The sequence below is a fragment of the Rhizophagus irregularis genome, chromosome 10 (genome assembly GCF_026210795.1).
Source record: "Rhizophagus irregularis chromosome 10, complete sequence".
In the NCBI taxonomy this organism is placed as follows: Eukaryota; Fungi; Glomeromycota; class Glomeromycetes; order Glomerales; family Glomeraceae; genus Rhizophagus; species Rhizophagus irregularis.
In genome coordinates, this window is record NC_089438.1 from 2,272,836 (window position 1) to 2,285,871 (window position 13,036).

Sequence of the window (13,036 nt, forward strand, 5' to 3'; positions counted from 1 at the left end):
ATATACAAAGTACTTACGTATTTTTTATAAATCATGTGACTTCCATAATCACGTGGAATGAAGATATACATAATTTTGTTGGCTGCCGATCATCTATTTTAAGAATTCCAGAATCGGGAACCTGCCAAAAAATAACAACCCGACAAACCAGTTGTTAAAAAACAGCAATATAATGAATTTATATAGTATTTAAAAAAAAATATAATAATAACAGATAATAATAATCATGATTAATCATGATAATCATGATTATTCCCTGTTTAATAATAATATTATTAATTATTAACATTGTCCAAGTAAATTTTCGATCTTTTAATTAGTTAGAGTTTCGGATCCTTTTTTGTTTCATTATTTCTTTTCTCAATTAATATTTCGATTTCCTTTTCATATTATTATTATTTATTTATATTTACCTATAAATATATTTTTAATAATCATTTAACATGATACGAAGGAGATGGTTAGTTGCCAACAAAAGCGGACAAGGGAAAGAGCAAGAGCAAGCAACTTTAATCATCAATCCAATTATCCAAATAGTAGTTTATCTAAGGGTTTAATAAGCAAGTATAAAAGTATATTATTAATTTAATTTTTATCCTTTATATATAGTCAATCTAATTCGATCGAATTTCAATTATATAGTATATTACCATATCGAGTCAGTAAGACAAGTGCGGGGAAATTGAATCGGAATAAGAAGTGAAACTTCTGGAATTCTTCAAAAACTTGATATTTTTCAAACACAAAATTGTAAAAATTTTAGGAAAATTGAATACAATGCCTCATTTTTTATTGTTGAAAACCTGAATAGACATGAATAAAAAACGTATTAATAAACACTAGATAAATTCCATTTTTAATGAATTCAATAAATTTGAAGAAAAATCTTTTTTATTTTCAAAATAAAGTGTATATATATATATATATATATATATATATATATTATATATGTATATTATATATGATATTTACTTATATGTACTTTTATTCTTGGGCCAATCAAATCTTTAGGATTTTTAAGATCGGAAAAAATCTCCGATTACAAAATCCAAATTTAGAGATGATCTAATAAAAGCTGTTTCATGTGTGAAAGGTGAGACACTCCTTAAATTAGGAATTATCTATTAAAAAATTTGTGCATAACCTTGCATAAGAGATTACTGAAAAAGCGTGAAAAAAAAAAAAAATTTATTTTTTTAGGTACATTATTTAGTATCAAAACAATGTTTATATAAACAGGGTGAAAAAAAAAAATTTTTTTTATCGCGTGTATTTGTAAAATAATAAAATAAAAATTTATACACATAATGAATGTTATTTTTAGAAATCTGTTCGGAGAAATTTCGATAAAATTATAAAAGGGATTGATAAATCGACCTGAAACCTTACGTACAGTACAACTATTGTCCACAATTATTTAAGTATTGTTCATCAGTTGTTTAAATCTTAAATCATATTACACTTCAATCTAGTATATATACGAGTTGAAAATACTTTTTTTTTTTTTTCTTGATTTTTGTATATTTTATAACCTAACATTTTTGTAATTAATAAACATCAAAAAACTTTCATTTCTTTTTTTTTCAACTTCTTTGTAATAAATAAAATTTCACTTTCACATATTTTTTTTTTACTTTTAAAAAAAAAAATCATGAAAATCTTGGAAAATACGAATTTTGTCAATTTTCATTATTTATTAACAATTATAATAATAATGTTTATGGTAAGTTCAAAATTATGTTCGAAATTTTATTTTTTCACTTTTTTAACATTTTTTTTAACATTTTAACATTTTTGTTTTTTTTTCTTTACGTTTTAAGGCTTCTTTACATAATCTTATTAAATCGATCCTTATTTATCAAGTGAATACTTCAAAATCATTAAATACGATAAAAATAGTACTAAATTTATGTGGACTCGCTTTCGGTATAACCAATATTGGAATACTTTTCACAAAAATTAATATGTCTTTAACAAAATGTTTTGCTGTCACATATTTACAAATGATAACCAATTTCGCTTTCACGGAATTGATCATGATTTACATAATCTGGAAATTAAGACAATTTGGAAATTTGAAAGATCGATTTGGTTATTTATTACTTTTAATGAGAAGTTTATTATTCGTAAGTATTTAATTTAATAAATTTAATAAAAAAAAAAAGAGTTAATTATAATAAATAAATAATTATTAACGAAAATCCTTCATCTTTTTTAGATTATATACATCTCATTATTAAGACCACAAATAACATTTGATGGTGAATGTGATAATAATGTGAATAATGGAAGAATATTTCTTTTAGCAGCAACTATTACAGATCTTCTAATAGATATATATTTTATATTTCATTTAATTCAATATATAAGAAAATTTTTAAAATCCAATCAAAACATTCCAAAAAATTCAATAATATGGAATGCATTACTTATATCTTTAGCAACAATACAACATATTAATATCATAATATTAAGTGTTCCAATTGTCGGATACGCAATACAAACCTTTGTTTTTGTTACCTTATCATATTTAATAACATTTGACGTAGAAAAATTAGATAATCCAACACCAACTAGCGAAGGGAGTTTAGAAAACGATTTAGAAAGGACAAGGCCATCAAGTAACATTTCAATTATCAGTGAAGACGTTGTGTTAAGAGCCTCTAACGGAATGTTGGTAAATATGTCCCTTAAGGATGTTCGGAATGAAATTAAGATGGAACAGGGTTATAATATTGAGAGGATAGACTCAAATGAGGAGGTTGGAATTTCACAACAGCCCGTAACATTTTATGAAGTAATGTCAATGTTTTTAGGAAAGAGTGATAAAAGACAATCAATTTAATAGAATCTGCAGTGCAGTGTAGTGCAGTTTTTTCACATCGTAAAAAAAAAAAAAAGACTTTTATATATTTTTTAATTTACGAACTCACTTTGTTTATAGATGTAAAAAAAAAACATTTTTCAAATTATTTTCCACTTTCAATTTTTATTTTTTAGTAAAATAATATAATAAAATAAAATACTGTATTAAATGATTAAATAATTTTGGGTAGACATTACTAATGTTACTAAATTACCGTCGATCAATTTCATGTCATGCGTATCAACTTTATGCATAAATACACGTAACATATTTCCTTTTTAAGCATTTATTGTAGTCGGAGTTTCATTATCTGTTTCAGAACAAAAAATTTAACATTTATAAATAATAACAAAATGTCCATTCAATCTAAATTAAGAAATTCGTATAATAGTACAACGCCAACGCCATATGATGGTTGACCGCAATCAATCGTGATTTTTTTTCTTTTCAAAGAATTTCTACCATGAGGCTAAAAATATATAAATGGTACCTTTCAAAAGAGATAAAAGGAATAATAGAAATTTTGAACAATATTTTGTACCTTTTTTAGTTAAATCCTAGAAATTTTTTTTTTTTCCACGGAGAATTTCTTTTATCGGACTTTTTAAATGTTCTTTTAATAGGTTACTATATATGTACACTTGGATTACTATATATGTACGCTTATAATTTCTTGTTTTTACAGAAAAAAAATATAGGCCACCAAAAAATTATAATCAAAAACCATAAAAATATAATGTTAATCATAATATTTGAATAACATGTGACTAATTCGATATCAGTATTTACGTATTTTACGCCAAAGAAAATCATATATATTAAGTATGAATCAGCAATATGACTTTCTAAATAAAGGTAACGACATACTTTTTATATTTTGTTTTATTTAAGCTTATAACGCTCATAACCGAATCAAGTTTTAATGTTTTTATTTAAGGCTTATCTGACTTACGCCGATTATGACGTCTAACGATTCCATTTTAAATACTCATAAAAAGAGCAACCATTCTTCAGTCAAATTACAAAAATAACAATATCTATTGTACTTTAAAAATGGAAGAAATTAAATATGATACGCTCTTTATTGGTTTCGTATCTATGGTTGGTTTAGATAAATTTAATTATAATTTACCAACTTACTAAATTAATTTACTCATTAAATTAATTTATTTTTAAATTTATTTTCGTTCGTTCCATAATTTTATTAGGTTTCTTTTCATAATTTTGTAAAGTCGATCCTTCTTTACTGTTCTGGACGGGATAAAAGTTTATCTTTTCTCAAAATTATTTTTAATATTAGCAGCTTTATATGTTCCATAACAAGCCTTCTGTTCTTTATGATAATTAATCTGTCTTGCGAAATGTATATGAGGGTCAACTATGTACAAATGATTTTTAATTATTTTATGATGCAATCTTTGGCTGCTTATATATTAATTCTTATCAGCAAATATGAAAAGAATAAATCTGAACTTACCAAGAAAGTTGACATGTGGATTAATATTGTTCTACTTGTAACAAGAGCAGCATTTAATGTAAGTTTAATAACATATCACTAAAAGATATAATTAATATGATTTTTAATCAAAGTTTTAATTCTCAGGTTGCATATATTTTTTTTGAAATTTCTTATCAAAACAATCATGAAAAAGGAATCAAAGAAAAAGGTTTTTATTTAATGAATTTAACCATAATAATTGATATTTTTATTGACGCTTACGTTATGGTTAGATTTATACAAATTTTACAAAAGAGTAAACGTCATTATTATTATTATTATAATTATAATAATAATAATAATAAAAATTATAATAATAATAATTATAAAATATTCAATCTAATCATTTATTGGAACATATTAACCATTTTAGTATCATTATTTTATCATTCAATTATTGGTTTAAATATTTTTAATGATTTTTATACTAGTAAATTATTTCTTTTAATTTATTTAACTCAAATTTCTTTATCTTATCTTATTACTATTGATACGGAATTTAAGTTTAAAAAAGGTAATTCAAATTCTTATTTATTTGAAATTTATTAATGATGAAAAAATTCTTTTTTTTCCAAAAAAAAAAAAAATTAATGTAATTAGCCTATAATTTTTATGTAATAAGCAAAATTAGTATTTCTTTAATAAAATATATTATTTTGATAAAATTTTGTCTTATAGGTACAACAGTACGGTTGATTTTTATGACGTCCAATTGTCCAAATAATCATTAATCATTATATTAAATGTCCAAATAACTACTATAATTAATAAATGGACATTGGTGTCCAAATTATCACTATGATTAAATGGACATTGCCACATTGGTGTCTAAATAACCACATATAAAATGGACATTGGTATCTAAATGTCCATTTAATATATAAATATTTGGATATCACATGAAAAAAAAAAAGAAAAATTCTATAATATACTGTACTGTAAGTATATATAGGGCAAAGTACAAATTTTTGAAAATTTGATCAATCGTACCGGGTTTTCCTCTAAAATAAATGTATTTAGTTGTAAAAGTCACGTGCTCCTGTTAGTCCTAATGAGGAATGGCGTCGATTTTTTTTTCGAGGTCCTATTTTCCCTATAAGACTATAACAACGGTAGACGGTTGTGGCCTTACATTAGTTTCAAATTCTACTCTATATACAGTATATATACGTAGTTTGTACTATGTTTGAGTTCTATTAGCTATAAAAAATAAAAATAAAAAAGTAAGGGATTTATTTTCTGAAAGAAAGAATCCGAATTCGTGAAAGAAGCTGATTAAAAAATATGTGCGCGCGTTATTTATAGTAATATAAATATAAATAAACATTCGTTTCTACATACTATCATTAAAATCACTTTTAGGGTTTCTAACTTATTTTGCTTATTTTCCATCCGAACATTAAGTATCAAATATTAACAATAATTACGGAAAACTTGATTCAGTGATTCACGCGATGAATAGTAGATACATCCAATGTTACTGTACTAATTAAAAATCTAAGGAAATAAATATACATGAACTTTGAATGTATTACAAATATCCTTTTTTATCATATGACTTCGATATTATTTTAAAAACTTTATTTCATATAAATTATTCAGCATTGTTTATAACCACTTTGTAGCAATAATCAGTCAATTGTAATTTATCTATACCTGAATTAAAAAAATTATAAATTGTGAATATTATAAATGAAGGATTTTTTTCTGCAGTATTATCAAAATTTTGGCTAATGGAGGAAGAGTCTTATGAGAATCAAGAGTAATAGAAAAAATATCGGATGTAATTAATATTTGAAATATAAAATGAATATTAGGAGGTGGAAGTTAAAACATGTATTATCATTAATCAACGGCAAAAACATATTGAATTTCTGGTAAAAAAATGAATTTTTCTAAAAAATTTGAAATTTTTACTACGCTATATTATCTGTTATGTAAATTATCTAATATAATACTTATAATAATTACTCTCCTAAAAATATACGCTTTTATTGCGAACCTTAAAATTTTTGTTGTGATCTAATTTTGATGGTACATGTGATTTTACTTAAAATACAAATGACCTTTTTTGAATATGACCTTTACTATTATTATCGTATGTTGAGAATCGATTCTCTAAAATATGTAGTTTTGAATTTTTTCTGAAATCGAATCCAATCTCTGAGATATCCCCAAAGTCGGGGTCGAGTAATGGTTACAACACTGCACAATTAATAATTTTTTACCTGATGACTTATGTGTCAGATACTCAGATTCTAGGAAGTTTTAAATATATTGGTAAAGCTGAATATCGCAAAATTACAGATATTTTTTTACTTTATATACTTCTAGAACTTATAAATTTATGCGAATATTTCGTGATACATAAAATTTAATTTTTAGGGGTCGAAGCTGTTATATTAGAACCATGCTCGCTATCTGATTCAGGACATGGAGATGCAGGATATGATCTTGTGATATTCATTTTATCGTATACTTTCGCTTTCTTCGGAGTTGACATGCACGCAGATAACTGGTGCTGATTCTCATCTTGAGATCGTTTTCGGAGCCCGGCACTCTTAAATGATTTTGTAGTCTGTCCTGTTTGAACCACCTTTATCGTCTGTTGTACTACAGACTAACGTTTACAAATATGTTAATTTTGTATAATGAAACAGAGAACGAAAGTATGAATCTAACCTTTGCATTCAGAACAGACGCCAGGATCGTCAAAACGGAATCAAATTTTTCCACTGTGTCTGGAACTTCCATCAGATCACAACGCCGAAACCTGCAGATATGACCTTTAGGGTTGTCAACATATACCATTATCATCGTAAGGCCTATTACAGAATTAATATACTTTATTAACGACGAGCATTTGATAAATAAATCTCGTAAGAATCAAGTTTCTGGCACATACCTCTATGAATAATACCTAATGTTTGTATTTTTCTGCGCATCTCTTCGTTCCAATTTATTCTTTCCATTAAATTTACAAACATATCTTTGAGCGTCTTAGGGAGCTTTAGTCCGATTTCTTTAAGATACTTTGTTCCATATTTGTCTATCCAATCTTTACCCGCCTCCCCGGCCCCAAATTCATCTTTGTTGCCGTTACCAACAGCCCTGATAATCCAATCCCCTCTGCGACCGATTTTACGACGTTCCCCTAATTTCCTTTTTGTTTTTTTGTTTTTTCGTGTGGCCGTTGATATACTCGTACTTTCGCCCCTTGATTATAAAAAACCTAGTCAGATCAAAGAAGCTACCTTTTTTTTTTAAGGTAAAAAAATTACCTGACAATAGCCACCGCCTTTATGTCTCCGAAAGCTTGATCGAATATTACATTCCACACATGGCAGTTATACCAATTCTCTAGATTCGTGTCCTTGAGATTACCGTTTTCTATTTCTCTCACCCTGTAATTAGTTTTCACTTTCAGTCAGTCCACTATTGACGTAACAGCCTTCACAAAAACTCTAACGAGATCCATATGTGTGACAGTCACAAGGACAAAATAAAAAGAACTACATACAAAGAATATAAAGCCAGGCATATATAATCTACATCATGATGCTTCTCACGGTTGTAATCATCACCAAAAATTGATTCTTTTATTATCTGTCGGATCTCGTTCAAGTTAATCTACAACAGAAGAGAAAAGAGGCTTGGTGACTTATTACAGTATACGCATGTTGCTAGTAATATGTAAATGAAATATTTATTACCTTGCCAAGGAATTTACATAAAAAATCGTTAACTTCATCTGAGAGCTCAGGTACCTCCGGAATAGGTGCGCTACTTATCTCTTCAAGTTCTTCCTCAATGAAATGTTCCATAATTAACTCATCTTCAACATCAAGAATAAAGGAATGAATGGCACTATGAAACAAAAATGCAATTTATTATAATTATTCCTACACAAACGTAATCTCACATACATGAATACTTACTGTTCAAACTCCAAGTCATTTCCGAGTTCAAACAATTCCTCTTCGACTATTCTCCCAGATGAAAGTTTCCACATGTATTCTGTATCCATCGCTCTATAGGCTTTCGCAATCTCCTCTCGATTTTCCTCGCTCATTCTAAATGGTCCTTTCTAAATGGCAAAAGAATAAATCTTTATTACTCTTAAAAGAAAATCGATGCCTAAAAATTCTCAATGATGATTTACTTTGTTTTCCTTCACCACTTCCACTTTATTGTTGATTTCCTTCTTCAATTCTTGATCATCAATCGCCTCCTTCAGACAGATAGTAGTAAGAATAATAAATATTTACAGCTAACAACACCTGCCCAGATATAATTTACCTCGAGCATTTCATGATTCGTCATCGTTCTCGGAGTTATAAACATCAGTTTCTGCCTGCGCTTACATCCAGTAAGTATAAGGGAACCACTTTTTCGTACTAAACATTAATGTAAATATAATTACCTCAGATATGGAAGGATCTGACGGACTGGAAATTTGAGGTCGTTGAGACTGTGAATGAGAGTCATGTTGAAGGGGAGAAGTAACAACAGCACGTGGTGGAGAATTATTAACGCTGGAATAAGGAGATCGGAAATTTTCATCGTCTACTTCATCTGGCTCTCGAGTCTATTCAAAATTCAATTATTTTAAAATACAGAAAAATACTAATCTGGTTTAATTCTAACCTTACTAGGCAAACTTACATAATCATCAGAAAAGATTTCCGCTTTTTTGTTCATTCGATCATTCTCCACCGCAGTTTGGAAATCTTCTCTTGTTATCTCAGTCGTAATTTTCCTTTTCTAAAAGAAATTGACGTTAATATAAGATGCTTCATGATATGCAATGACTTTTATGCTTACTTTCGCTTGTTGTCTTCTTAAATCAAGTAAAGTAAGACCGATAGTTTTCAACGTTTGAGCCAGCTAATGAATCGTTGAAAACAATTAATAAATGGTATTAATAAAGAAGATATACTAAGACAATGAATAATAGTAGATAGGAAAACTTACAATCATCTTTTTTTGGAAACTTTTAATATGTTCCACTACAGAAGTATTGATACCTTTAGTATTTATGATTTTGGAAAGACTTTGATCATATTCATTCAACACTTCTTGTGGTGTTATAACAGGGTTCACGGCGTATATGGATCTTGTAAAAAGGTCGACATGGTTCCACCATCTCAAAGTTGTCTTGGTGAAGAACTCGTTTATTTCAGAGTTCTTTGGAACAAAATCCAACATAAACTTATCAAGCTTATTCATCTGTTTGCAAAAAGAAATTTTTGGTTAGCTATTAATAATTCACAGACCCATTTATCAGTTTCCTTGTACTTGTCATTGGGTCTAAGTTATTCGGTCGCTTCATGCGTGTTGAGACATATGGAGTTTGCAGGCAAACCCTGATATTACAGCATATTGACCCTCGCCACCCTTTCGTGTTGAAACGATCAGACAGAGTGGTAGCCTCCTGCAACATAGACCGACACTCTCCCAGATGCAAGTTCTTTCCCGCAACCTCTTATCTTACACGTGTGTTGAACACGGAAGATTTGCATGTAAACCCTGGGACGTTAGTATTCCAGCATCCTTTCTGTCTGACCAAGTAAGCTACCTTTTCGTGTTGAACAACCAGGCAGGGCTTGATGGTCCCCATGCAACAAGAAGAGACGCGGGTACGCTTGATGCGTAACAGATATTAACCATTAAAATACTTAACTTTTGAGCATTGCAGAAGAATTTTGAAGGTAGCAGTCGTGTTATTTACAGTAAAAAAAAAGTTTCTTTTTGTTATTTATTTATTTGATTATTAAAGTTTTTTTCTTTCTTTTTTTTAGAAAGAGAAGAGAAAATAGAGTTATAAATTGTACTAAAAAATAAGCGTGAAATCTGAATCGAAAGTTATGTGACGTAATACGCATTAGAAGCTGCCTGTGCGACATAAAAACCTATATTAACGCGTTTTCCCAAGATTCTCTGATTGCTATATCATGTGATGATCGGGAAATTTTTGATCTATAAAAACTAATTTTTTATGTTCACCAAGTTTATATTAACAGCTATATTTTTATCATATTGTATTATAACGGACAATGACTACATCATCACTATTCGCTTTTTATCACGTTACTACTACTGAAGATTGGATCTGCGATAATATAATAAAATATTATGATGCAAAAACGGGGCAAAAAAGAAAGGAAGAAATTGCTGGATCGTGTAAGAAAAGAAAAGAACTTGAAATAGTGGCAAGTCCCGTTTCTGAGTATGATATTACGTGCGAGAAAAAAGCTCAAGAAATCCTGGACGATTGGAAAGTATTGTTTTATTAGTTGGATAGGGATTTGATAAGTTAAGAGCTTAGTCCAACAGTGACGAACTGCTAGTTCGACGCTTAGCGCGAGCTGGGACTGCTAGTCTCCAGTGATGAACTGCTAGTTCGACGCTTTAGTGCAAGCTGGGACTGCTAGTCTGAAGGAATGAGCTTTTCAACAGTGATGAACTGCTAGTTCGACGCTTAGCGCAAGCTGGACTGCTAGTCTACAGTGTTCGACGTTTTGCGAAAGCTGTTTATGTCATTTAATTTGTATAATGTTAATGTAAAATGTTTTTCTTACAAGTACTAATCCGTATTATATTTTCTAAGAACTGGAAAAATTCGGGAGAAAGATTCGGATAATCAAAATAATGCATCTGTGAATATTGGACACCTGCAGGTGAGTCAAATGGGTGGAACAATTTGCAACCGGAAACGCATAGGTCATTAACAACCGGATTACGAAAAAGACTATTAGCGGTAGGGTAATATTCTCTAATTTCTTAATAGTTATGGTCAATTAAAAGTAATAATTTGAGACGATTTACTATAATTGTGAGTTTGTGAGTGGATCAATATAACGTTGTACTCTACCATAATTTTTTGTGACAAGAATATAAATTTTTTATTAAAGAATATATGCAAGTAATTTTTTATTTTTGTGCATTTAAAATATTTAAAGTTTAAAACAATTAAATAATCACGTTATATCATATGAATATCTGATGTATATTTATGAGTGACAGAGTGACACGCTCTTATCCTTCTGAGGGAAAAAAGCCTATTTACTCCTAGCTCCCTATAAAATAAATAATGCTAGTAAAATTATATTTTAATTATTTAATATATCAACTATATATTAATGCATAGTTTTACAATCCCCGGTGAAAATAACACTGCTTCTTAATTGGTCATAACTTCATTACTATCCAGATTAAAACATTACTTATTATACCAAATTGAATAAGAGCAATAAAAAACAAGTAATTTCAAATGCTTCCATTACAATTAAATCTATTTATGAAGCTGTTAACATTTTCTTGCTCCACAACTCGTAGTAAAAAATATAATAATATCAAAACATTTATTTAATTTGTCAAACTTAAATTGTACATTTACGCGTTCAAAGGTATGATGTATGAAATTGCTGCGGAGTTACTTGTTAACACTTGTATCCCGCTCTTCTACATATCCATAATCCATTTAAGAATGTTATTGTCACTTACATCCTATATTCTATATTTTGCAAATGATACCATAGTAGCAATATCCTTTTATCCAATTGCACAAAATATTAGCATTGTATCCAAAATGTGCTCCAATATCTTTTCGTAATTGGTTGTTTTAGCTAACTCTCCTTCGAACCTGGGGAGATCAATATAACTATCGGCTGTTAATCCAAATAACGTATTGATTTGGGAAAATGTCCACGACGAAAATGGCTGTTGTGCTATAAAACATCCAAATTAATTTCTGTCAGACGTGTTACGAAATATTCTCAAAAATAAACGATACTTACATGTGTCCACGACGATTGGGAGATCCACCTTAAATCCCTGAGTCCAGATTACACTCGCCAAATCCTCATCATCAGCCAAACAAATAATTTCTTTATCGTTGCCAAACTCACGATTTATAACGATGTGTTTGTCTTCTGTCCCATCCGGAAATGTGAAGCATGTGCGAAGCCGAGACTTCAAAGCTAATAAGGTTATTTGTCTACGGGTTACTGTCCACTGAAACTTTTTTGACTTACGCCCATACATTGCGGTGCAGTGAACTTCCTTCGTTTCAACAGGACGCTGTATGATGATATGTATGTGTTCGTCGACTGGCTGGGAGGAAAAGTGTTTGCTAATCTTCGAAAGTGGAAGCAGTTCCATACCACCAAGCTCCTCCTTAATATTAACATTTATTTTTGTATTAACGAGATCAAGTTTTTCATTTTCTTCTTCGAGGGAAATGTCGACCTTCCCATAGTTTGATGTCTTTACCCAACGTTAGCGAAAGCTTGTGTATTTTTTTCCTTGATAGCATTCTTGAGTTCGCTAACCGCCTCTGTCTTATTAACTTTTACATTGGAAGCATTTTCGTAAGGGTTTTCACCTACGAGGCTACGACCAAACAACTAAGAGTGATAGTTGACATAGCGCTATTTAAAAAAATACAGTGCGGTACCTCTATAATAGGTACCCCTTATATCTTGTGATCTAATGGTCAGAATTTTATAAAATTTTAAAATTAGATAGCCTTTAATAAAAAGATAAATACATTAAGCAAATATCTCAATTTTTTTTGCTGACATAATACAAAATCACATAACTTAAAATAAATTTGATTGGCTAATACAATACTTAATGTTAATTAGAATTATATATAATTTTTTATATAT

General features: G+C 29.0%; 5 protein-coding genes across 5 annotated transcripts; 3 read left to right on the forward strand and 2 right to left on the reverse strand.

The window, feature by feature from the left end:
* Positions 1 to 1,651: 1,651 nt before the first annotated feature.
* OCT59_002024 (uncharacterized protein) lies at positions 1,652 to 3,040 on the forward strand (the record flags this gene model as incomplete). The annotated part of the gene is made up of 3 exons (XM_025316027.2): positions 1,652 to 1,723; positions 1,821 to 2,126; positions 2,219 to 3,040. The coding sequence occupies 3 exons, from the start codon at positions 1,652 to 1,654 to the stop codon at positions 2,843 to 2,845; spliced, it is 1,005 nt and encodes a 334-aa protein (XP_025181372.1). The 3' UTR covers positions 2,846 to 3,040.
* A 1,235-nt stretch (positions 3,041 to 4,275) lies between these two features.
* On the forward strand, positions 4,276 to 5,095 carry OCT59_002025 (uncharacterized protein; the record flags this gene model as incomplete). Its single annotated transcript, XM_066144207.1, has 4 exons — positions 4,276 to 4,401; positions 4,470 to 4,533; positions 4,738 to 4,878; positions 5,043 to 5,095. The coding sequence occupies 4 exons, from the start codon at positions 4,276 to 4,278 to the stop codon at positions 5,093 to 5,095; spliced, it is 384 nt and encodes a 127-aa protein (XP_065995390.1).
* Positions 5,096 to 6,333: 1,238 nt separating this feature from the next.
* On the reverse strand, positions 6,334 to 9,917 carry OCT59_002026 (uncharacterized protein). The gene is made up of 14 exons (XM_025309198.2): positions 9,339 to 9,917; positions 9,189 to 9,251; positions 9,030 to 9,128; positions 8,880 to 8,952; positions 8,788 to 8,812; positions 8,664 to 8,718; positions 8,527 to 8,595; positions 8,303 to 8,451; positions 8,078 to 8,231; positions 7,885 to 7,994; positions 7,646 to 7,768; positions 7,270 to 7,580; positions 7,047 to 7,189; positions 6,334 to 6,984 (listed from the first exon to the last, which is right to left on the reverse strand). Exons 1-14 carry the CDS (start codon positions 9,591 to 9,593, stop codon positions 6,739 to 6,741), a joined length of 1,875 nt encoding a protein of 624 aa, XP_025181370.2. The 5' UTR covers positions 9,594 to 9,917; the 3' UTR covers positions 6,334 to 6,738.
* A 394-nt stretch (positions 9,918 to 10,311) lies between these two features.
* Positions 10,312 to 10,660, forward strand: OCT59_002027 (uncharacterized protein; the record flags this gene model as incomplete). Its single annotated transcript, XM_025316025.2, has 1 exon — positions 10,312 to 10,660. The coding sequence occupies exon 1, from the start codon at positions 10,421 to 10,423 to the stop codon at positions 10,658 to 10,660; it is 240 nt and encodes a 79-aa protein (XP_025181369.1). The 5' UTR covers positions 10,312 to 10,420.
* Positions 10,661 to 10,788: 128 nt separating this feature from the next.
* On the reverse strand, positions 10,789 to 12,795 carry OCT59_002028 (uncharacterized protein). The gene is made up of 2 exons (XM_025308321.2): positions 12,164 to 12,795; positions 10,789 to 12,094 (listed from the first exon to the last, which is right to left on the reverse strand). The coding sequence occupies exons 1-2, from the start codon at positions 12,525 to 12,527 to the stop codon at positions 11,919 to 11,921; spliced, it is 540 nt and encodes a 179-aa protein (XP_025181368.1). The 5' UTR covers positions 12,528 to 12,795; the 3' UTR covers positions 10,789 to 11,918.
* Positions 12,796 to 13,036: the final 241 nt, after the last annotated feature.

Bases quoted from the DNA above. Each gene is read 5' to 3' on its own strand.
- OCT59_002026 (XM_025309198.2), bottom strand. From the start codon at position 9,593: ATGAATAAGCTTGATAAGTTTATGTTGGATTTTGTTCCAAAGAACTCT. The intron at 9,252-9,338 runs GTAAGTTTTCCT...ACGATTCATTAG, and splicing joins GTTTCCAAAAAAAGATGATT to CTGGCTCAAACGTTGAAAAC. The intron at 7,769-7,884 runs GTATGTAGTTCT...AACTAATTACAG, and splicing joins TGCCTGGCTTTATATTCTTT to GGTGAGAGAAATAGAAAACG.
- OCT59_002028 (XM_025308321.2), bottom strand. From the start codon at position 12,527: ATGGAACTGCTTCCACTTTCGAAGATTAGCAAACACTTTTCCTCCCAG. The intron at 12,095-12,163 runs GTAAGTATCGTT...GATGTTTTATAG, and splicing joins CCCAATCGTCGTGGACACAT to CACAACAGCCATTTTCGTCG.